This window comes from Ixodes scapularis, unplaced genomic scaffold (assembly GCF_016920785.2).
Source record: "Ixodes scapularis isolate PalLabHiFi unplaced genomic scaffold, ASM1692078v2 PGA_scaffold6__148_contigs__length_123643588, whole genome shotgun sequence".
NCBI classification, from domain to species: domain Eukaryota; kingdom Metazoa; phylum Arthropoda; class Arachnida; order Ixodida; family Ixodidae; genus Ixodes; species Ixodes scapularis.
This window is the reverse complement of record NW_024609881.1, coordinates 119,606,389-119,628,854: the sequence shown is the minus strand read 5'-3', so window position 1 is coordinate 119,628,854 and position 22,466 is coordinate 119,606,389. Positions and strand designations below refer to the sequence as shown.

Below are 22,466 nucleotides of genomic sequence, written 5' to 3'. Positions count from 1 at the left end.
TTTTTGTCGGGTCCAGCTCTCCGCATGCAAGGGCGTCGGCGATGGAGAGGCACCGCACCGCGCGCTTTTAGACATTCTAGTTTACCAGTAAACAACACGGCAGAGGGAGGCAATCAACCCCACCCCCTCCTCTTCCGCCTTTGACCCCTCCCCCCCCCTCCGTCTCCCAGAGTTCCGCCGCTACTGATGAACCTTGAGAGTACAGGCTCTGCATCGGAAAAAAAAGAAAAACAGCCTCGCGTAACGCCGTTCGCGCACAATTAATAATACTGGTAAAAGCAAGCGATCTACAGACAATAACAAGCTTTCTGAACGCAGGAAATAAGCTAGCCCTAACGAACAAAGAAACAAACTTACTTCGGTTCCCGTGCCATGATCTTGGCTGTTGAGCCGATTTGACGAAGTTCCACTTCTCACAGTCGCTTCCGTCTTTTTCGGACACGTTTGAAACTAAGACAAACTTCACGCATCACGACTAATCGAGAAATTTAACCGTTAGCCGGTCGTGAACGTAGGCATTCAAACGCACACGGCCGATACAGCCGGCAAACCGTGCGAAACATAGGCTGTTGATTCGATGAGATTGTTTTCGTAGCTTCAAAACGTTTCAAATAAAATGATAAGCAAACCGCACTATAAAACTCATAAAAGACACAGCAATAATAAATTAGTGCAGACGTCATTGTTGCCATAATATTATGAATAAGTCCTGAACACGTAGAAAAATAATAAATACAAAACCAATTGTACAACGGTTCAAAACGAATTCAACATACATGTATCCTTCCAGAAAGCACACTTGGACAGCCGGGCGTCATTAGCCTAGTTTGCTAACGCGCTATCTTGCAGAGCGTGCAGACGTTGGTTCGAATCCCCGACACACTCTTTTCTTATGTTTTTTTTTGTATTAGTTTTTAATATTTTAAATATTTTTTTACCTTTTGGTATTAGTTTTTATTACTTTAAATATTTTTTTTCTCGCCTACTTGTGTTAGTTTTTATTATTTCTAATATTTTTTTTTTCTTTTTCTCACTTTCTTGTATTAATTTTTATATTTTTAAATATTTTTTTTTCTCATCTTTCTGTTTTAGATTTTATTAATTTAAATATTTTCTATGTTTTTGCAGTCGTCGCCGCCGTTCTTTAGGGTAATAATCACGGAGAAGGTGAAAACAAAAAGTGCGAGCCTAAGTTTGAATCGTTGCAAAGCACAAACCGTGGCCCTCTTGTTTTGCCGGGATAATTCACTCCCGGCAAAACAAGTCCTTTCAAAGAAGAAAGAAATGTAATAACAATGAGCATGTTGCGAGCAAAATGGGAAAAATGTGTAAGTGGAAAAACTGCCACAGTAATGCAGCCGAAGTTTGTCTGAAAGCGGCCATCTTCACCCACTGTCGAATCAAAAATACCGTCATTTTAAGGCAGTAATTTAGCTGAGCTCATAGCGCGCTACGTATTAAGCACATCTCTTAATATTCTGACTTCCGGAAAGTAGTATTTAATTTGTTTTGGTAGATCTGTGCCGTCCCCCGCATGCCGCCAGGTTTTATTTATACAGGTTGCGCTCCGCAGTTTTACTTTTTTATCAGGCCTAGACACGTTTTTATTCCTGAGATTCAAGTGCAGCACGGATAATTAAACTAGCTTTCAGAAATGGCATCGTTCAACGTTGTAACAATTATTTTTCGTAACCGTCAAGGGGTCACATTCACAAACCCGGCAGTGTGAACATCCACAATGCAGTGGTGTTTCTCGCTTTTTTGCGTTAAAAAAAGAAGTTTTTATATTCGCGTTCCTCTGGAACGGTATGTCGTATAACGTAAGTTATCAAAGCGACAGATATCGTTTGGCTATGGGAACATTCGAAATATTTCTGTTAGATAATCGTAACTACCACAGAAAGCAGTTGATTCCTGTCTGAAATAGCATATTTTCGCACTCAATTTCGTAGCGTCATAAGCAATAAACACATCTCTTACTTTTCTAGTCTCTGGAAAGTAATGTTTATTTTTGTTTTTGTAACTCAAAGCGCGTGCTCAATCATGCCACGTTTTTTTGTTTTTTTTTCTTCATTTTTAGGCTCCATTACACCGTTTTTATTTTTTTATCAGGGCCAAACACCTGCGTATACCACCGGACCTTAAGTATAATACATCAAATTGAACTAGCTTCCTGAAAAAAAGTAATGTTCGGCGTTGTAAAATTTATTTTTCGTGGCGTAGGCGGTCACATTCTCAAATCCTCAGCAGCTAATTTACTTCACCGTATTGTTTTTTCTTGCGTTTTCGCGATAAAACACGTCAGTCTTGCCATGCTGGGATAAAATACCCTAGCGTCGGCAGTCATTTGGGAAGGATTGATCAACGCAAACATTTTCACTCGCTATCCATGAATTGCCACAGTTTGTCAGAATCTCAATGATTTGACTTCATAGTGAAAAAGGCGAAAAAAATAAAACGATGCCGGTCAGTAAACGGATCTTCCATGACGGGGCTCGCCAGCTTGAACACCAAAGCGCCGATGCCGGCCAGTCACTGAACTTCCATGTAAATACTGGCCATCAAAGGATATATTAGCTTTCACTTCACAAAATAATTTTAATTTTTGTGATTGTTTTCTGTTCAGATAAATTCTGGATCACGGTTAATATGAAACATACACTTAACGCCAATGTCAAACCGGTCACATTGTTTTTTCTTTCTGTGTTACTCAAAATTGTAACTAGCGACGTTTCAGACTAAATGAATACCAGGTTTTCTTTTCCGCCAGCTCTGCATGACGGTCAATTTACCTCGTTTCTTCATACTGGCTACTGAATGTCAGGAACAATGGTGGTTTTGATAGAACCGAATTGGATGGACATCTTTAGTTATTACACTGAAGGCGACACGTACTGACACATGTAACGATGTAGGAGTGTGATAGATTTAGAAATATACCTTTTTTTTATTATAAGCACGACTACTGATTCCAACCAAGTATCCTTAATCCTAAAGTTAGATTGAACGGAAATTGTATTACCAGATGCACCACTCGCTGAAAGTAACTCTGTCAAATTGCCATAATATTTCAAGATCCGTCCTCCAAGTCATACCTGAGAATTTTTTTTTTTTATTTTTCGGCTAATAATGGTTAAAACCAGTTACCGGTAAATACTTTACGGTCACGCTTACGGTTACGTTTTTTTTTTTTTTTTTTTTTAAATTTCAAATAACAATTTTGTTCCTGTTACGGTTACTGAAAATTTTCGTTCCTAAATGGTTTTCGGTTTCGGTTACGGTTTAAATCCCTGCTTTGCGTACCTATATTGATAAAAGCCCCTGAAATTGCCTGCATGTGCACCATAATAGAATGTTCAGCATGAAGGCATAAACAAGGAGACCGCAGGAAAGCTGTCAAAGATACTGAAATGACACTTTCCGATTGTGTGTACATCTAGCTGTGGCATCGAATTAGTTCTTGTTTTGTTTGTTTTTATGTGGAGAAAATTATATAAAAAAGGTTATTTGACAGTTATCAAGCGATTATTTAAAAAATAATTAAAAAATAACAAAACGTAGTTTAAGCATAATAATGAACAAGTATTGCAGAGTGCATAAAAATGCTAGATGGAATCAGATGGCGATGACTTGCACAAAAACCGCCGTAATGTCGCCTTTTTGGCGCCGCATATCAGCTGGCTGTCTTCTGCGGTCTGAGCTTTGATCGACGCAGCAGCCCGTACGTACGGTATCGGGATGGATTGTTTGCAACTTGATATTTCAACCATACGCTTGAAAGTCTTCGGCATCAGGCGGCCGATCCGATTTTTTTTCGAACAAGATATGGCAAAGTATGGTTTGTGAAAAGCGGATATTTTCAGTCTAGACTTTGTCCAATTTGTTTTTTAACCGAATTTGACAAGGAATGGTTTGTTCGAACCGCATATTCTGTGTCTGGAATTCCTTCAATTGTACTTTGAACCGGACTCCAAAAATCACGGTTTGTTCGAACCAATTAGGAAAATCACGGTTTGTGTGAACCGGAATTTGACTGTCTGGAATTCCTCCAATTTGACTTTGAAGCGGATTGGGAAAATCACGGTTTGTGCGAACTGGAATCTGTCTGTCCGGAATTCCTCCAATTTGACTTTGAACCGGATTAGAAAATTCACGGTTAGAACGAACCGGAATTTGCCTGTCCGGAATTCCTCCACTTTGACTTTGAACCGGATTAGGAAAATCACGGTATGAGCGAACCGGAATTCGCCTTTCCGGAATTCCTCCAATTTGACTTTGAACCGGATTTGAAAATTCACGGTTTGTGCGAACCGGAAGCCGCCTGTCCGGTGTGACTCCGGTTTGATCTTAGTCCGGATTTCACTTTCCGGACTGATTTCAAACCATTATTTTTGCTAGGGAAGGCCATTCTTCCCGCATCCCTCTGTCTTCTCTCCAGGAAGGCCCTTGTTTGCGATGAGAGGACGAGTACGCCATTTGCGTACGTGAGTCCCGGAACGATGGCCATCTTCCATAGACCCCTCACCACCTCGAACCTGTTGAACGTCCAGGTGATCTTCTTCGCCAGGACTCCTTTCCCCCTTATCGCTCCCAATCTCTTCTTCCGTTCATGGACCTTCAGGTAGTCGGGCTCCGCAGTCAGGGTCACTCCCAAGTATTTGACTGTGTTTCGTCTTGTCAACCTCCCTCCCTGCAGGTGCCACCGTTGTTCCTCTGGTTCCCGATTCGGTCCATCTCGGTCTTCCCAGGCTAGGACCGCACTCTTCCTCTGGTTGAAACGAAGTCTAAAATGCGTGGCGAGCTCCCCGCATATGTTCAGAAGCACCTGGAGGTCCTCAGGCGAGCCGGCAAGGAGCACCACATCATCGGCGTAAATGAGGGCCGGTATTCTCTGCCGCTTCCAGGCTCCCTCCACTCTGTATAATAGGTCGAAGCCCACACCCGACTGCTCCAGCGCTTTCTCCAACGGTGCCACATACAACATAAATAGCAAGGTGGATAGTGGACATCCTTGCCTCAGGCCCCTGGGTACTGGTAGACGCCTGGTCATGTGGCCCTCCCACTCAATCCGCACTGAGACCCCAGCATACAGTGCCTGCAGCAGATTCACATCTGCCTCGTTTATTCCTAGCCCTCGAAGTCAACTCCAGAGTATGTTCCGGTCCACCGTGTCGTATGCCTTGGAAATGTCCAGGAAAGCTGCGTAAAGTGGTCTGCCCTCCTGGACTGCCACTTCGATGCATTGTGTTACCACAAATAGGTTGTCTTCTATGCATCTTCCTGTTCGAAAACCGTTTTGCAGCTCTCCCAGCACTTCCGTTTCCTCGGCCCATTTCTGCAGTCTCGTTCTGATAATCTGAGTGCACATTCTGTAAAGCACTGATGTGATGCTAATCGGCCGGTAGTTACCGAGATCAGCCTTTTCGCCTTTTCCCTTGTACAAGAGCTTCATTCTTGTTTCTTTCCATGTCTCCGGTACTTGGGCATCCGCGAGGATCTCTGTGAGGTTTTCTGCCACCAAGGCTCGCATTCTAGGTCCCAGACCCTGAATAAGTGACATGGGGATTTCGTCTCTTCCCATTGCAGTCTTTGCGTCGACCCTCCGTGCCGCTCTTGATAGCTCCCCATCTGTGGGTCTTACTCTAAGCTCTGCCGGCGGCCCCTGGTCCTTATTGTCCACCTCAGGGATTTCCTGATCTCCCTCCACAGACATTGGTTCTTCTGCCCCGATCATGTTCCCATACCATTCTTCTATGAGGGGGATGCATTGTATACCCAACATCTCTGCTCCGGTTTCCGGCTGTTTCAATATCTGGGTGTGGTTCGTTGACCTGGCCTCCCACCGTAGTCTCCTCCAGAAGCGCTGTGGTGCACTCTTTCCCGTTCTCCGAAGTTCCTCCATAAATCGTCGATCACAACGTTGTATACTGGCCTGGATACATGCCGCTGCCTTCTGCTTGCAGCTTCTGAAGAGATCCCAGGCTCTGTTGACTTCCTCTCGCCTGCCCCTCTTTACGATTCCGCGGTGGTATCGGCTCGCCTCTCTTCTTCTCTTCACCGCCGTGTCCACCTCGTGGTTCCACCAAGCTTTCGGTCTTCGCTTCCGTCGGGGTCGTGACCGGATCTGCTCCTTCAGGGCCTTTTTCATTGCATTTTCCATGTCTTCATATCCCTTGAGAGGTATGTTCAAGCCCTCCAGTGCTGTTGCTATCTTCTCTATCTCCCTCTCTGTTGGGTGTCCTGTTCTATGCTCCTGTTTCCCCTTTTCTGTTCTGTCCACATGTGTCTCAAAGATCAACCTGAGGCGGTTGTGGTCGCTCCCCAGGTTGCCCAAGCCATCCTCATCTATTTTCATGCTCGTCAGCCTGTCATATATTCCAGGTGAGAGTAGACCATAGTCTATGCTTGAGCATTGATCCCTTGCTGTCCATGTGACGGTTCCCTCACATTTCTACTCTAGGTTGCTTACCACCAGGTTGTTTCGTCTAGCTAGGCTCATCAGTCGCCTGCCATTGGCGTCCATCTTTCCATCTAGCTCCTCCAGATGCCCGTTAAAGTCTCCCAACACATTCACCTCGTGCTGCCCTGCAGCTCTTGTATGTCTTGCATTAGGCATTCATAAATTTTCTGGTTCATTTCTTCTTGGCTCCCTGACCAAAAATACACCACTGCCATAACCACCGGTCTACCCATCTGCTTTCCCAGCATCCACATGTGCTCTTTACATTCAGGGGTCCTTCTGGTCCATTGTTGCGTTGTGATCCAGAGGCACCCAATGCCCCCTCCTCTTCTGTCCTCCGTTGTTCGGTTGCAGCCCTCCCACACAAAGTCTTGGTCATGAGGTGGTACCTCTTCCCCCCTAAGGTGAGTTTCCACCACCCCAAACAGGGCTATCCGCTCTTGCCGCATGTGGTTGTATATCTCTTCCCATTTCCCTTCTGTTCGACCCCCTGTATGTTCAAAAAAGCAAGATTGATTTTCTCCCTGCGTTTACGTCCTCTTCTATGTCTCTTTTTTCTGGTGCCTTTACCAAACGACTTCAAACTCACTCTCCTTAGTCTCCCTTGCTCCGCAGCCTTTCCTGGCCCCTCTGCCCCAGGCTCGTCGCGTCCTTCATCTACCCGCTTTTCAGCTGTTCCATCAAGGCTCTCAGCAGCCCTTCCAGTTGATCTCGTTTGCCTTCTTTTCTCCTCGGTGTTTTGGGCCCCCTTGGGGTCTCTAAAAAAGCCCGAAACCTTGCACTCATTCTCGTCATCACATGTTCTGCCGCCTCCTTCGAATACTGTGTCCCTTGCAGCCACCCTGGTCTATTCCACATTCCCGTCACTGGGACGAAATCCACTCGTGGGCCCATCTCTCTGCATAGTCTCCTCAGGCTGTCGTTAAGTTCCGTTGCTCTCTGTAAGGTCTCTTGCCCTCTTGTTTGTATCATAGGTACCGCACATATTGTATAGCAGTGCCATTGTGACTTCTCCAGCAGTTCTTTCAGTTGGATCCTTGTCGTTTCGATCGTGCTGGTGACCTCCTGTCCACTCATGACATCCTCCATGCCTGCGTGTATGACTACGAGGGCTCTTTTTCTTTCATCTAGTTCTTTCAGATCTCTTGCTTGCTCCAGTGTTTGTCCCAAAGTTGCCCTTGACTTGAACCACGTCTTCATTCTAGCATCCTTCACCTCCTCCTCCAGTACGGGCTTTAGTTTCTCCGCATTGGCATTGCCTAGCAGGAAGGCTATTTTTGTCCTTGCCCCTGTGTTGTCCGTCTTTTCTCTGTCCGTGCTAGTCACTTCCTCAGCTTTTGTCTTTTCTTCGTTTTCTACCCTACTTGCTTTCTCCCCATTCTGGTCTATCACTTCGCTGTCCCCGTCTATCACCTCCTGGGTTTCATTTCCCACCTGGGAGTTTCTTCGACCTCTCGGAGGTGCCATCATACCCTCTTGCCTGACCTGGCCTGTCTCCTGTATCCTCCCTTCCCCTTCTTGCGTCATGTGCGGGCTCGGGGGCCTCCTTTCCTTCCTCGTCTCACCTTGGATTGTCTCTAGTGTGTTGATGAGCTCTGCAACTTGTTTTTCTAGCTTCTCCCTTTTCGCTTTTTCTGCTGTCCTCAAAGTTTTCTCCTCTTCAAAAAGCGTCTTGAGACACTCCTCTCGTTCTCTCCATTCTTCCTTTGCCTTAATCAGGGCATTCTCTAAAATCTCCTGTAGTACCTCAATTTTGATGCACAGCGCGCATCTGTAGCGGCTTGCCTCTGCCTCCTCGAGTGCTTCGAATGACGTCGCCTCTAGATCTACCCATCGGTCGCATCCCTCGCACTTTACCATCCCTCCACCGTCATTCTCGGTCGTATTCGCTTGTTTCGTTGTCTCCTACAGCCTACAGCCCTCGGCCTCGGGTACTTCGACTGTGCGAGATTGTAACACGCTGACGCCACCAAGTGGCAAGACTCGTAACTACGGTACGCATGGCCCTCCGAGGCATGATGACGTCAAGACCACTGTGGTCAAGACTAGAGTAACTGTATAGGCTCTGCTTGCAGAGCCAGAGTATCGCGTTCCTTTTCCTTTCGCCGCCATCTCCGTATTGGCGGAGGAGTGGTCACGTGGGCAGAACTGGATCCGATCTTCGTGCGGGAAAGCGGCATTCCAGAGCGCCGAGCTTCGGGGGAACATATTTTCCGCTTTGAGTTCGCCAAATATAGACCCTAGACTAAAATCGAACGAACCGAAAGCTTTTTCAACTGGGTACAATACAATCCTGTTTTTTTTTTTTTTTATATAACGCGAGCGCTGTTTTAGGACATCCGTTTCCAAGGTATGCGAAGCAGACGACACGGACGACGATCGCGTTGCTCGCGTCTGCGGCTCTCGCGGAGTGATACGCGATACGGGACCGGCACATCCGGCCATCTTGGCGAGTCGGCGAGCTCTCGTGCGAAAGCGAGGGGACGGCGTTTTCGTCAGCCGCTGCGTCGTTTACCGCAATGAATTGACGACTTCACTTCACACGCGACCCGCAGGATCCGCGGGTGCGATTTGTGCAATCGAGACGGAAACAGGAAACGACGGGAAAACGATGACGGCGCCTGCGCGGCTCGTCGCCGCACGCCGCACTATTTTCCTTACGCAGCGCGCCGCAGCACGCCACAGCACGCCGCCTCGCGTCTGCGCCTTCGCGTCCCCTGCAAAAACCGACCGTGGCTTCCCGCAGTGCTTGGCTCCAGAATGGCACCATTGCGGTACTCTGCTCCGCAAGCGGAGCATATACAGTTACTCTAGTCAAGACCATAGAGTTAAGACCAAACCAGATCTCCCGAGATGCATCGCGCTCTTCGACGGCTGATTTCGAAGCGCTCGCCGAAATCCAGGCATTTAGAACGAAAAATACAGCCATCCGCTTGAAATATGACTATGCGATTATCAATTACAGGTTAATCTGATTCCACTTGACTTATCCCTAGGTGTTTCCTGTATATTTTAAGTTTCGATTCAGTATCCCTTTAAAGGAAGTCGATTCGCAGGACTCCGCAATATTTGACATCACCTCATTGGCATGGATCGCGCGGGAACTTCAAATTCGGCATTTTCAATTTCTTTTTTTTTTTACTTTACAAAGATTGAATTTCTAAATTTCGAATTTTGAGTGTATTGTCCGGGCATGGTTTTCGATCGTTTCGGATAATAACACAAAAAAAAAAAAAAAAATGATTTTGATGTGTCAGTGCTTTTTTAAGTGTCCGGACTGTATGCGCACATTGTGAAATTAACTTCCAAAAAAAGAAAATATTGAGAGCAATATGTCCGTAGAGTGTAGATAGACGCATTCCAAGATTCCGGAACGAACTTCTATTTTGGACGTCAAGCCCCGAAATGAAAGCAAGTCTTGAAATCGCTTAATCGAGTGCCGCGTATTCAACAATCTTGTTTTTTTCTTTTTTTTTCGCCGCATGCGCCCTATTTAGGCACTTAAAATAAATGTTTCCCGGCAGTTCGGCATCCCTTTAAAAGGATACTACAACAACATTTCGGAACTTATTTTTGATCTATGTGTGTTCAAAGGAGCAGTATCACAACGGACTCATCAATATCTTGTGAAAAAAGACATGAAAAGGAACTTTAAAACAAATAAAACGATTAGCTAAAAGCACCGAGTGGATGTAGCTAAAGCCTCGTCTGTAATGCATGTCTGGAAACCTTGACAGGTAGTGACGATAACTGATTTGCCTCAGGGCAGAGCCTCAGGGGGGTAAAGGTCGGTGAGGAGGAGTGGCAAATCCCGTGCGCCGATACCCGGGGTCCCGAGTGAACGATCGCAAAAGAGAGCGACCGAACACGAGAGAAAGAAAGCAACGTTGCCATGGCAAACGCGAAGAGTGAAAACTCTCAGCAATATAAACAGTGATAATTTAACGTTGTAAACTAAATTCTGAGCAATTCTAACGCTTATAAAAAGCAATAAAGTCATTACGCTGCATTAACTTCCCTTCTGTCGAAATCTCGGAATCTGGTGGTTGCGCAGTTTCGTATTCCTCAACCGCGCCCAGCCGCGCCCCACCGGCGAAGCCGGGTCTATGGTTTAGTTTGGCGTTAACGCGAGGCCGCACATCTGCGCGCTATGCAAAAAGAAAGCTTCGAAAGGAACGCGAATATCTTTCCACCGGTAAGTTCGTGGATTGTTGAAGTTCACGAAACTGCTCTGATGATGTAACCGTGTTTGGGACCCCGAGGGTCTACCTGCATGATCCGCCGCTTGCGGCAGCCAGAATGTATGGGAAAATGGCGGACCTTTTCCTCTAGAGTTAGTATGTATGATCTCTATGGATTTGCCTAGAACTATACATGCTTAGAACCTGACGTCATCCCGACAGCTCTACGGCCAGAACAAGAGAAGAGGGGAGGGAGGAACACCCCCTCTTGTGAGCAAGTGTCGCCATCTATCGTTGCATAGAACAAATGTTTATACTACTGCTGCTGCTGCCACCTGTTGTACATTTTGATAAATAAATAGTTGTCAAAAAAACTCGCTGCGGTGGGTGGTCGTAGCTAGTCGTAGCGAGATGATCTTCACTTCAAGCAAGAAATCCTGTTATACCATAGTCAAGATATGTGTGCAAGTGTTTGACGACGTGGGCTCTCTCACGTTGGTGCAGTTGTCATCAAGAAAGGTGCATATCAACAATGTTGCGTGTTTGAGACAAACTATGACGCATACTTATCTAAACCTAAATTTATCGGTCTGCGGCTACAAACATTTTCGTTGACGTTGCTTAGATGATGATTGTAACCATTCAGGCCTCGCATTAAATGGTGTTGCGACTCTTCGGTTGTATATGAAAACCTATTTTTGCCCTAATAAAAGACATTTCCAAAAGGACATGTGTCTTCTGCTGATACATATCTTCCCTCATTCCTGCTTGTAGGTTTCACTGACGATGTTTCCCGGATGGGAGACGAAACGTTTGATTAACTTGTTAATCTTGTTGAGTAAAGTCGGAGCAGTTTTTTTGATCATTATGATTCCCGGCTTTTGGAATATTTTTGCAAATAAATAGTTGTTATACCCAACACTCTAAACAGGAGTCTCTTTTGTGTGTCCCAAACGTCGCTATTCTCCCTCTACAAGATTATAGAAGATTAACCAGTCACTCATAACTCACACAAAAGCAGCTTTGCGGTTAGTTGTAGATCGCTGGCATGCTTCGACTGCTTCGGTGGCTGGAACAGCTAGGGCATCCTGACGACGTCCGCCTCGCTGCAGCTTCGCTCATCTTGAAACAAAATTAGTCACAATTTCATCGAATGTGACATGGTCTCCGCTGGCTGCTCTCAGAGCGCTTGCCAGAGTGGGCCGTTTATAACGAAAAATACAGCCATCAGGCTCAAAAACCAAACACACAATTGTCATTTATATTCAACTTATTTCTGAACACGACAGGTATACTTCAAATTTCGTTGAAGTATCCCTTTAAAGGGCAACTCCGCTTCATTTTTGATATTTAGAAAACTATGCAGCCCTCTTCAATATCCTATAGGAAAACCACATGTAAAATATTGCGATCTAATTCCGTCTGTATATTTAATAAAGTGGTCAGCAAACGTTCAAATCAGCCAAGTCACCGAAATCTGCCAACTCTAGCGTGCGACGTGAGGCGCAATCATCAGCGCAGTCAATGCCATGGAGTTGGAGCAGCCAACATTGAGCCACTACGTCAGAGGCATGTTACGTCATTCTCACGTTTTGCTTGTTTTTACTTCTCGGAGCGAAATTGAACGATGACGTCATGAGTTTCTCCTCCCGGTGTTGGCTCAACGGCGTCCGCGTGATCACCGTAACGCGGATGCGGTAGTTTGTGCTGCCCTGCGCGCTTATCGCTCTGTCTATGCTAGATCGCACTTGTTCCTCACGTCCGGTTCCTCAGCTCCGACTCTCTCCCAGGCCATCACCGTTCACGCCAAGCGAAGCGACCTGCCCGCGTCACGTGTCCTGTAACTCGCCCCCACGACTGTCACAAGACAATGTGGTTCGACATGACGTGGCCATGACTCTGACGACACAAGACCAATGTTGTCTGACGCAACCAAAGTTTCGGTTTCGGTATCTCCTGATGTTTAAATTAAGATTACAAAATATAGAATATTCCACATTTCGTGAATCCCAAGACACAGAGCTGTTTAATAGCGCTTTGTCAAATGGTATCCCATGTAAGCTTAAATTTTTCGCAATTGAACGGAGTTGCTCTTTAAAGGGATATTACAACAAAAATTTCGGCGCTTATTTTATGGCCTATATGTGTTAAAAGGAGTAGTATCACATCGAACACACCAATATCTGGTTAAAAAAAGTCACGAAAAGAAATTTTAAAACGAATTAAACGATTAGCAAAGAGCACCTGGTGGATGTCGCTAACGCCTCGTTTGTAATGCTCGTCTAAGAACCTTGACAGCTAGTGACGGAGGTTGTCTCGTCTCCGGCCACGACGAGAGAAGGGGGGAAGGAGGAACTCCCCTCTTCCCGAGAATGCCTTTTGTGTGTCGCAGAAGTCGGTATTGTCCCCCTAGAAGATTACAGAAGATTAACCCGTCACTCAAAATTCGTACAAAAGCAGCCGCTTCGGTGGCTGGAACGACTAGGCCACCCTCACGACGTCAGCCTCGCCGTAGCTTTGCTCGTCCTGAGACGACCTACGTCACGATTACGTTGGCTGTCACGTGGTCTCCGCTGGGCCTTCTCCGAGCGCTTGCCAGAGTGGGCCGTTTATAACGAAAAATACATCCACCCAGGCTCAAAATACAAACGTGCGATTGTCATTTACGGATATTGTGGATCATATTCAACCTATTTTTGAACACGACGGGAATATTTCAAATTTCGTTGAAGTATCCCTTTAAAGGGGTACTCTGGCGGTTGTTTTAACTACTCCAACTAAATATATTTCCGGAATCACTGGTCTTTGCCTTTTCCGGTATGCTACTTAATATCGGGAAATTCAGAATAGTTGTTGAGAAATGGCTGAGTGAATGATGACAAACCCAATGTTCAGATATACCCGCGCTTTTGAGTGCCGCGAGGTCGGGGGAAGGCAGGTTTGCGGGTCGAGCGTGGAGCCTAAAAATGGAGTATGCCAAGCATTTGTTTCGTGCTGCCGCATGGGCGCTACAGTGAGTATCCGAAGCATTTATTAACACCATGAAGCTGCTTGTAATCAGTTGGGAACAAAGTCTACATTCCAAAAAGTGAACTCCTGCCTTCCGCTGACCTCACTTTTTCATTGTTACTGTTAGAGACTTTCACATCAATAAACACTGTGAGGACCAAAATTGTAAATTCACTGACTTTGTGAAAAAACGTTCGGCAGTTAAGACTGATTATGTGTAGGAAAGCAAAAGCATTCCTACACGCAGCGCATTCCTACAAGTAGTGCGCCACGTCTTCCTTTCGCACACGACGGTGACATCACACCCCCCCCCCCCCCCCCACTGCACAGGCACGACGGCTTCCATGACGAAGCATTATGTTGCTGCGCTTCTCTTTGTTTTATTTCTGAGGCGCGTCCGCTTTGACCTTGAGCGCACCCGCCGGCTTCCATGACGAAGCATCTGCGTTGCTGTGCTTTTCTTTGAGTTTTATTGGAAATTTAGGTGCCGTTTCGCTCAGCCAATGGAAATTTCGGTGCCGCTTTTCGCTGCTACAGACAACGGCTTCGGTGCAAGAGACAATTAATTCATTAAAAATTTACTTTGGCCCGATATTTGGGTCACCATTCCAGTGATGTTGGCGAGTTGAGCAAATTTTGAGGCGGGGACTACGAGGCTGCAAGGCTCAGTCAAGCCGGCAGGTGCGCCACAACAAAGCCCAGGTGTTTCCCGACGAGCCTCCGGAGGTCGTCCCAGATACCGAGCAGGATCTCAAAGTTCTCCCGGCAGGCCAGGACACCCGACGGCAAAGCGAGCGCGTCTCCCAGCGTCTTGAGGACCTGCGTCACCCGGGCAAAGACCCGGCCGTCCAGCGGCGGGGACAGGAGGTTGCAGACGGACGCGAAGCCCGCCAGCCAGTCGTAGTAGGCCTGGCTCCCGAAGTCGGGGAAGCTCGCAAAGTCCGCATCGCCACAGGACCCATCCGGGAGGGATGGGTCCTGCGCAAGGGCGATTTTGGGAACCTCCGTCGCGTCGTCCAGGGACCGACGGAGGACATCTGTCACACCTCCCGGCACAGCCTCGAGTCTGTCAGCCACCGTCGTCGTGCTGTCTCCTTTCAGAGAATCGCCCGAGCACGCTTTCGTTGGGTCGAGGGAGTCGGCTTCCGGAAGCTTGCCGGCGGGTTGGGGTGGTGCTGGTAGCTCGCCGGACGACGGAGGGCAGTCGTCGTCTGCAAGCTCGACGGACTGCCTCGGCAGCGGGAGGCCACGAGACGCCAGATTGCGGGACGCCGAAAGTTCGTTGGTCGACTCGCCGGACATCCGCAGATTGTCGCCACTCGCGAGCTTTTCAGACGATATTTCTACCAACGGAGGACTACCGGGCTCCAGAAGTGCACCGACTGGCTCATCTGACGGTTGAACACCGTCCGTTAGTTCACTTAATGCGGAGAGGCGATTGCATTTTGGAAATTCAACGTTTGATTCATGAGGCAGGGCCAGACTATTTAAAGCTCGGATCTCGCCGGTTGTTTCGAGGGAGGCGGGATGACCATTTGAGACTTCGCCCCGATGGAGCAGCGATGTGCCACGAGTCTCGAGTTCGGGCTGCCGTTCTTCCAACACCGAGGGTTTGCAGACTTCCCGAAGCCTGTTATCAATTTCGTCCGACAGCACTGCTACTCCGCAAGACAAATCGAAGATGGCACTCGCGCAAACTCCTGACACTTTTTCGCTTACCGTCGTAACCGCTTCTGGACCGCTCGGCACGACGGCCGTACCGTCGGTGGCTCTCCCGGTGCTCGACGTGCCGGGGCATAGCTCCGAAACCGTCGAGTCGCCATGCATCCTGGTCACGTGACCCCTGAGCTTGGACGTCCTCTTAAAAGTGGTCCCACACATCGTGCAGACGTAGCACTGCATCGGGTCGTGCTCACGTTGGTGCCGGTTCCTGCTGGACCGGTCCGAAAAGGTTCGCTCGCAGACGGCACACCGGAATCGGCACTCCGTCGAGTGGACCAGCCGGTGCCGTTTGAGGTCCGAGCCCTGCAGGAACCCGCGGTTGCAGACTTGGCAGACGAAGCTGCGCTCGTGCGGATGGTCGTGCGTCGCGGAGTGTGCGCGGAGGTAGTCGGGGCGGGAGAACTCCCGTCCGCAGATGGCGCAGGGGTGGCGCGGCCGCGGCGCATCCGGGTTGTGGGTGCGTAGATGGCGCCACAGGCCCGTGTTCTGGCGGAACTGCCGGCCGCAGGTGGGGCACACGTAGAGCATCTTGTTCTCGTGACGAGCCTGGGCCCAGGGAGGAAGGGCGATAGAATCCCTGCAAACTTTGATTCCGAGGAGCAATCGACGCCATGTACAAAATGGCGCTCTAAAGTATGAGACAACTCTAAGGTTGCACAAAAGCTCCATGTTTTAAAGCATAGCCATAAAAACATATTTGGAAAGTGCATTCATTACGCGGGGTAAAATATTTGCATTTACACACTTTGAGCAAATGTCATTTTAGGTACCAATATGGCAAGGCAGGGTACTGTGGCACGTCTCCACTGGCAGAGGCGCACCCATGGCTGGTCGTGGGTGCGCCACAGTAACCATGCTCTATAAACTGCAAACCTTTTTTTAGGGCGCTTTTGACGTGCCTTTTGCCGAAGAAAAAGCACCCTACGAAGCACACTCAGCACGGAGAGCGACGCGACTATTCTTATGCTAAACCATTTCACGACCTCACTGGGCGCGTTAAGTCCGTGCTCCGGAGCGCGAGAGTTTGGCGCTCCTTTCACTAAACAGACAGGAGTGCCACCGAAGACTGACACTCGAGCGTGCTCTTCGTGCACCGACAATTTCTCAGAGCGCGAGTGACTTCTTCGCGCTCCGTGACATCACGTAAACGAACAAGATGGCTGCGCTGGGATCCGGTCAAAATGGTCCCGGTCAAAATGGTCCCGGACAAAATGGTCCCGGACAAAATGGCCCCGGACAAAATGGTCCCGGACAGAATGGTCCCAACTGCCATTCCGGACAAAATGGTCCCTATGTGGTATTATTTATTTGCTGTTTGCAGGTTTTTTTTTGTGTATTTTCTACTCTTGATGGATATTAGCAGCGGCTTGTAACTCTGTGCACAAAGTATGTGCAAGGGCTCCGTCCCTTGAACGACTTTTTGAGGGGTTGGGTCATATGAATACATTTTCGTATTAGGCCTTCGCTTCAGCAGCGTCGACTTCTTGTCTCTTAAGTGATCTATGCAATAAATACGCTCATAGTTGTGAAATCAATTATTGATTTCTTTAATATACAATGTTCAGACAGAGCGATGCTGTTTCTGAAAAATAGAACACGGTGGTACAACAGGCTCATTTAAAAAAACCACTTCAAGAACATGTAGTACGTGTATGATAATGATTTTCATTCCGCATATCGTTTTGAAGCTTGGCAGCGCTAATTTGAAATCAGGTTCTGGCGATAGAAAGATATTGATCACACACGTGGAATATATCGGTAGAAATCAAGAACCTTTTAGAAATAGAGCTACAAAGTATAGAAAGAAGGGATTTAAAATTTGTTTCAAATGATTATAATGAAAATGTTGATATTATCCTCGAACGTGTGTCAAAATAAAAGTACCAAACCATTTTGTCCTATTAACAACGCTCAAAGTATTGATAAATTCTCCTGGGACCATTTTGTCCAGGTTTGCACTTGGGACCTTTTTGTCCGGGACCATTTTGTCCGCGACCATTTTGACCGGGACCATTTTGCCCTACACCCGGCTGCGCTGCTGTTGAGACCGTCGAGACGAAAGGCGTAGCCGGACCGCTGCCCCTTTTCAGTTGATTAGTGCTTAATCCAGCAGGTAAAAACGATTTGATTTGAATGCCAAGACAGCAATTAGCGTTCCGAAAAAGGTTTGTTCGTGCATCTCGCCTGAAAAAAATTCATCTATCCAATGGTAGAGTGCCGATAGCACAGCGACAGAAAATTTGTCGAAATGAGGAAACATTCGGACCGCTGCCCCTTTTATAATGCTTAGCCCAACGAATAAAGATACTTCGATTGGAAAGCCCAAAACATCAGTGAGCGTTGAGGAAAAGGTTTGTTCGTGCATCTCGCCTGAAAACGAATTGATCTATCGAACAAGCGTGCCGATAGCTCAGCGACAGAAAGGTTGTGGTGAAAAGACAGTCGGATCGCTGCACTCTTTTAGAGTGCATAGCCCAGCCGCGGCGAATAAAGATACTTAGATTGGAAAGCCGAAACACCAGTTAGCTTTCCGGCTAAGGTTTGTTCATGCATACACCTTAAAAACAAATTGACGTGCTATCGAACGACAGTGTTCCGGTATCGGCGTAGCTTCCATCTCGCTGCGGCACGAAACCAACGGAACTAGGGAATCTCTGACAAATTTGAGGGATTCCTGCGTCGACGAGCGAGTTGAAGAATGTTGTCGTTAAATCGGAACAGCATGCATGGTCAATAAATAGATTGGCCAATTTGGTAGCCTTCCACATAAGTGCACGAAGCGAGTGTTAAAACCTTTCAGGAATATTAAAACGTTCGTAGAAACTTCATAACGTCGCCGTCTCTTTTGCTTTAGACTCTGCCGCTCCACACGGGCCTAATTATTTGTATTTGAAATATTTTCGGCTTCTGCCACCCGTAGGTATCTACGGTCGGAACTTGGAAGGAGCTCGTGTGGCCCGTCGATAGTTTCTGGCCGTGTTCCAAAACTTATTCGATCTAACTCTAGGGTAAAGGTGGTTATCGAAAACCTACCCGCATCCAGCGTTTTTCTATTTTTTTGTCACGTGACATAATCTGCCAGGGTAACTCGGATCCTTTCGAGTAGGTTTGGAACGCAGCGTCGGTGTGTCGCACTCCTGCGCGCTATACGTCGTTTAGTTGCTGCGCTCGGAGTATGAAACTCGGCGCGTCGGAGTAGAAGTAAAGGAGCGCCGACTTAACCAACACCACCAAGACAGAAGTCCTCCACACGCGTCATCGTAGTCAGATCGATCGAGGCGAGAGATTGGGCACGAGTGCTGCGTCAGTGTTCGGCTGCGGCTCGTGGCCAATCAGCGCGTCGAAGGTCGGGCTCGGGTCCAATAGCCGACCGAGCGCGATCCGACTGTGATGACGTTTCAGAGAGGAAGAGGAAACCATGTGGAGGCCTTCTGTCTAGGTGGTGTTGACTTAACGCGCCCAATGTCCAAAAGCGGACCACAGACGACGGCGTGTTTGTTGATGGACGAAGCACATCCAGGGCTGGGCAATTCCTAGACCCCAGCTTCGCTAGGCGTGCGCTACACGCGGTCTCACGGTTGATCACTTCCGCAACCACGCAACTGCAGCCATTACGAGAGCGGCTTGGCTTGTCTTGACTTGGCCTGGCTGCTTGGCGGCAAAAGAAAATTAATTTCAAGACTCGCGGAGCCGAAAGTTAAGAGCGCATTCATTACACGAAAAAAAGTAAAAAGTCCAAATATTGATGCCCATTGTGGGGTTCATTATGCGAGTAAATACGGTATTTTGCTGCTCGTTCCCAATTTTCACCGAGAGAGGGTTCTCCCTGGAAAGAACATTTGACATCTGCATGCACGCGAAAAGGTGGCATGGCCTCAACGAGAAGGTTTGCTAGCTGACAAATAAATTCCTAAAAGTGACGACTTCTCTATTGTTTTTGATGATGAGCCCTACCATCTCTCTGATGACTCATTGTTTTTAACAGTGAAAGCAACGAGCAACACCTGGAGGCTGAGTGAATGTTTCCTTTCTTTTCTGTGAAAATCGCCTATTTTAAGAATTTTCTGCAGTGTTTTATGAAAAACAACTCTGTATGGAATAGGTTGTCTTCGAGGAACCGATCGCTCCTTATAGTTGCTGACAGGCTAAGAGTCTTGGCACACAAAATGCCGTAGAGGCGGCGACCTCTCCGCTAAAGTGGAAAGTGGGAGAGCTTCCCCCGATCTTTTAGCCTGTCGCCCACCACAGACAAGCAGGCGTCTGGCAGCCACCATGTCTCTGCTCGGGCGAACGAACCCGTGCGAGTGCAGGCTCGCCAAAGCTATATACTTTCGCACGCAAGCTGCAGATGCTTGCAGGCATGAGGCACCAGTTGCCCTCGCACTTGTCCGTACGTCCCACGCATTAAAGGACTTTCGAGATAGAGATTGCTGCCAGATTTTTAGCCTGCCGTCATCACTGCGGCCTCTATCTATTCACTTACTTACACGAGCAACCCGCAGCACCGAAGCATCATGGCGGGTACGGCCCAGGATTCATAACGAAAAACTCGTTTGTGGAACCTCACCGGATGATAAATCGGTAAAAGCACTCCTCGATCGTGCGAGGAAAAAAAAACGTTTCTCGCAGTAGGTGCACAGGATATCTGTTTGATTTTCATTAAGTCGGGCAAAAGGAAGCAAGGACGCTGGGTGGCGATTCGCCAATTACCGCCGTGGTTTTCGTTCCGTACCTGGTGTTCGGCCAGTGCCAGGCGACTGGAAAATGTGCGCCGACAACTGGAGCACTGCAGCGGGCATGGCCGAGAGGCTCCACCTAAGCGGAAGAGAAGACGGGCCAAATGTTTCCTCTAGCTTGGATGAAAAACGTCGACTGGTGCGTTTAGCGCCCCATTCTGCCATTCTGCCCAAGTGGCAACGAATGACGTCGCAAAAGCCGGAGTGTCACGTTGTCAGATGTCCCGATCCTGGCGGTACTGGCAAAAAGTAGGAGTGAATGCGGCACCGTATCAGAGGCCCGCAGGTGCAGACTTTGAGGGTGCTTGGGGCTGGAGCTCCATGCGCTTCGTACGAGCAGCTGCGAAGCGGCACGTTTTTGGAAGACACATCCTCATTCATTTATTACCGAGGAAGAAGAGACTATAATTCCTGACATAATACAACAAGCAATTTTGCATCTTTCATCGTAATGAAAGGCGCAATTCTGCCGAAAAACACTTACCTCCCGTGGCCTTTTTGCCCCAAAATATTTTTACAGTTAGAGCGTCTAGATTCTTTTTACTTTGTACTAAAAACGAGTTTATTTTTGCGAGCTCGATACTTTGCGTCTTTATGAAAAATGTGAATTTCGGGAATATTTCGTGGGAACAAAATCTCGCAAGTAGGAGTGGTCAGAGCCGTTTATACTGAGCGAGGTGGGGCCAATGGGTGCAGCTTGTTGCCTGCTAAAACCAGCGGATTTCGCGATAACACAAAATGGCGTTGCTGGTTTGTCTCGTTTATTCCTGAGAAATCGCATAGAGTTCCTATGAGTCAGAGCCACAAAATGGCAGGCAGAAGTAGTCCTCTCCTGGTTGTCAGACAACGCCGCTGTGATTGTCGGGCTGTCAAAATCTCCTCAAGAAGTCCAAACTCTCTCAGTGTAAACGGCCACGTATTTGTAACTATGGAGACGGTATATTTGCACAATGCATCGTTCTACACATTTTTCGAGTCACGAATTACGCTAAAATTTGCTTTTCCCGTAACTTAAGTTATTTACAGCCGTTAAAAATATTTGCGAGAATTGGCTCACTCCTCGAAAAACCGCGCAATTAAGTATCTCGAAACAGATCTATACTCTGTTTCATAGTTAGTGCGCCACGCTGTCAATGCTACTGGCGCGAGCGCGCCGCTTCATCTATGGTTTTGTTTGCGCGAGGACGCGTGCAAATGATCAACGAGATCAAGCCCCATGCTCGCACCAAAAGCTTTGAGAGCGTTGCACACTAAGTATGAAACGGAGGATAGCAGGCACCAATCTCTCAACGTACAAATTGTGAGCGCCAAGAATTCCCACGGGGAGTCCCGTTGCGAAACAACCCCGGAGCTGGCCATGCATGCGACCACGTTCCGAGATATACGTGGGTGTGGACGGTGTCGCCAGGTAAAGTCCTCGCCTCGGTTGCAAGCGGCGCCACCCGACGACTCTTGAAACATGGCAGCCTGTTGCAGGCCTGGGTTCCCACGCTTCTCTACAGGAGCTTGTTTTTAAAGTCGATTTCTGGCTGTGCAACGTCACCTAGAGCGCTACTGCTGTGCACGTCGCTTAGACGCAGCTTTGTCATTCACCCTAGCCTCAATTGCGGCAAGAACAGTTTTACGTCCAAGCGGAGAGATTTTCGGCACGACAATCGAGGCATCAATATCGCAGAAAACGTGCGTGAAAAGGCGCCCGGCAACGGGACACTCATTTTGTTTTTGTCTCTTTTCCTCGGTCAGGCCATTTGGCCCGTGGAGACGCCGTCCGAAGAGGCCACTGGGGCGCCAACAGGACTTCATCCGGCCGATCGCGTCGGGGCGTTTGCCACGCCGTGTGTCCACACACCCGTTTATATCTCGCACCGTGCACGCAATCAACGGCGCACCTACCCGGGTGGGCAAACTGGTGCCCGGTCCTCTTCAGCCCAGAGTCAAACGTCTGTCCGCACGTCTCGCAGGGAAACCTCTCGGCGCCCCTTCTGGACGGACCTGATGTTCCGCTCCCCGCCCCTTCGCCTGGACGGAGAACAAAGGCCATCGTGATAATGCAATTAATGCAAAGGTGCGAGCGAGCTGGACAAGAATGACAAAAATAATCCCCGGAGAAGGGGAACAAGGGGGTCAAGGGACAAACACGACCGGCAACACGTGTTGCCGGTCGCCACAGCTGTATCCACCGACTTTCACTGGCACACGAATGGAAGGACGACTGTAGTGGCTAAACCCTACGAGCCATATCCACCAGTCATGACTAACTAGCGCCGTATTAAAGTAAGTAGCGCGTATGAGTAGTCACGAACCAAGAAACAAATCGGTGACTAAGCAGCGACTAGTTCCAGGGTGTTCACGAGCATG

General features: G+C 48.0%; 1 protein-coding gene across 1 annotated transcript; it reads right to left on the bottom strand.

Annotated features, from left to right (window-relative positions):
* Positions 1-14,121: 14,121 nt before the first annotated feature.
* Positions 14,122-20,242, bottom strand: LOC120844545 (myoneurin-like). The gene is made up of 2 exons (XM_040216372.3): positions 20,105-20,242; positions 14,122-15,918 (listed from the first exon to the last, which is right to left on the bottom strand). The coding sequence occupies exon 2, from the start codon at positions 15,898-15,900 to the stop codon at positions 14,320-14,322; it is 1,581 nt and encodes a 526-aa protein (XP_040072306.3). The 5' UTR covers positions 15,901-15,918; positions 20,105-20,242; the 3' UTR covers positions 14,122-14,319.
* Positions 20,243-22,466: the final 2,224 nt, after the last annotated feature.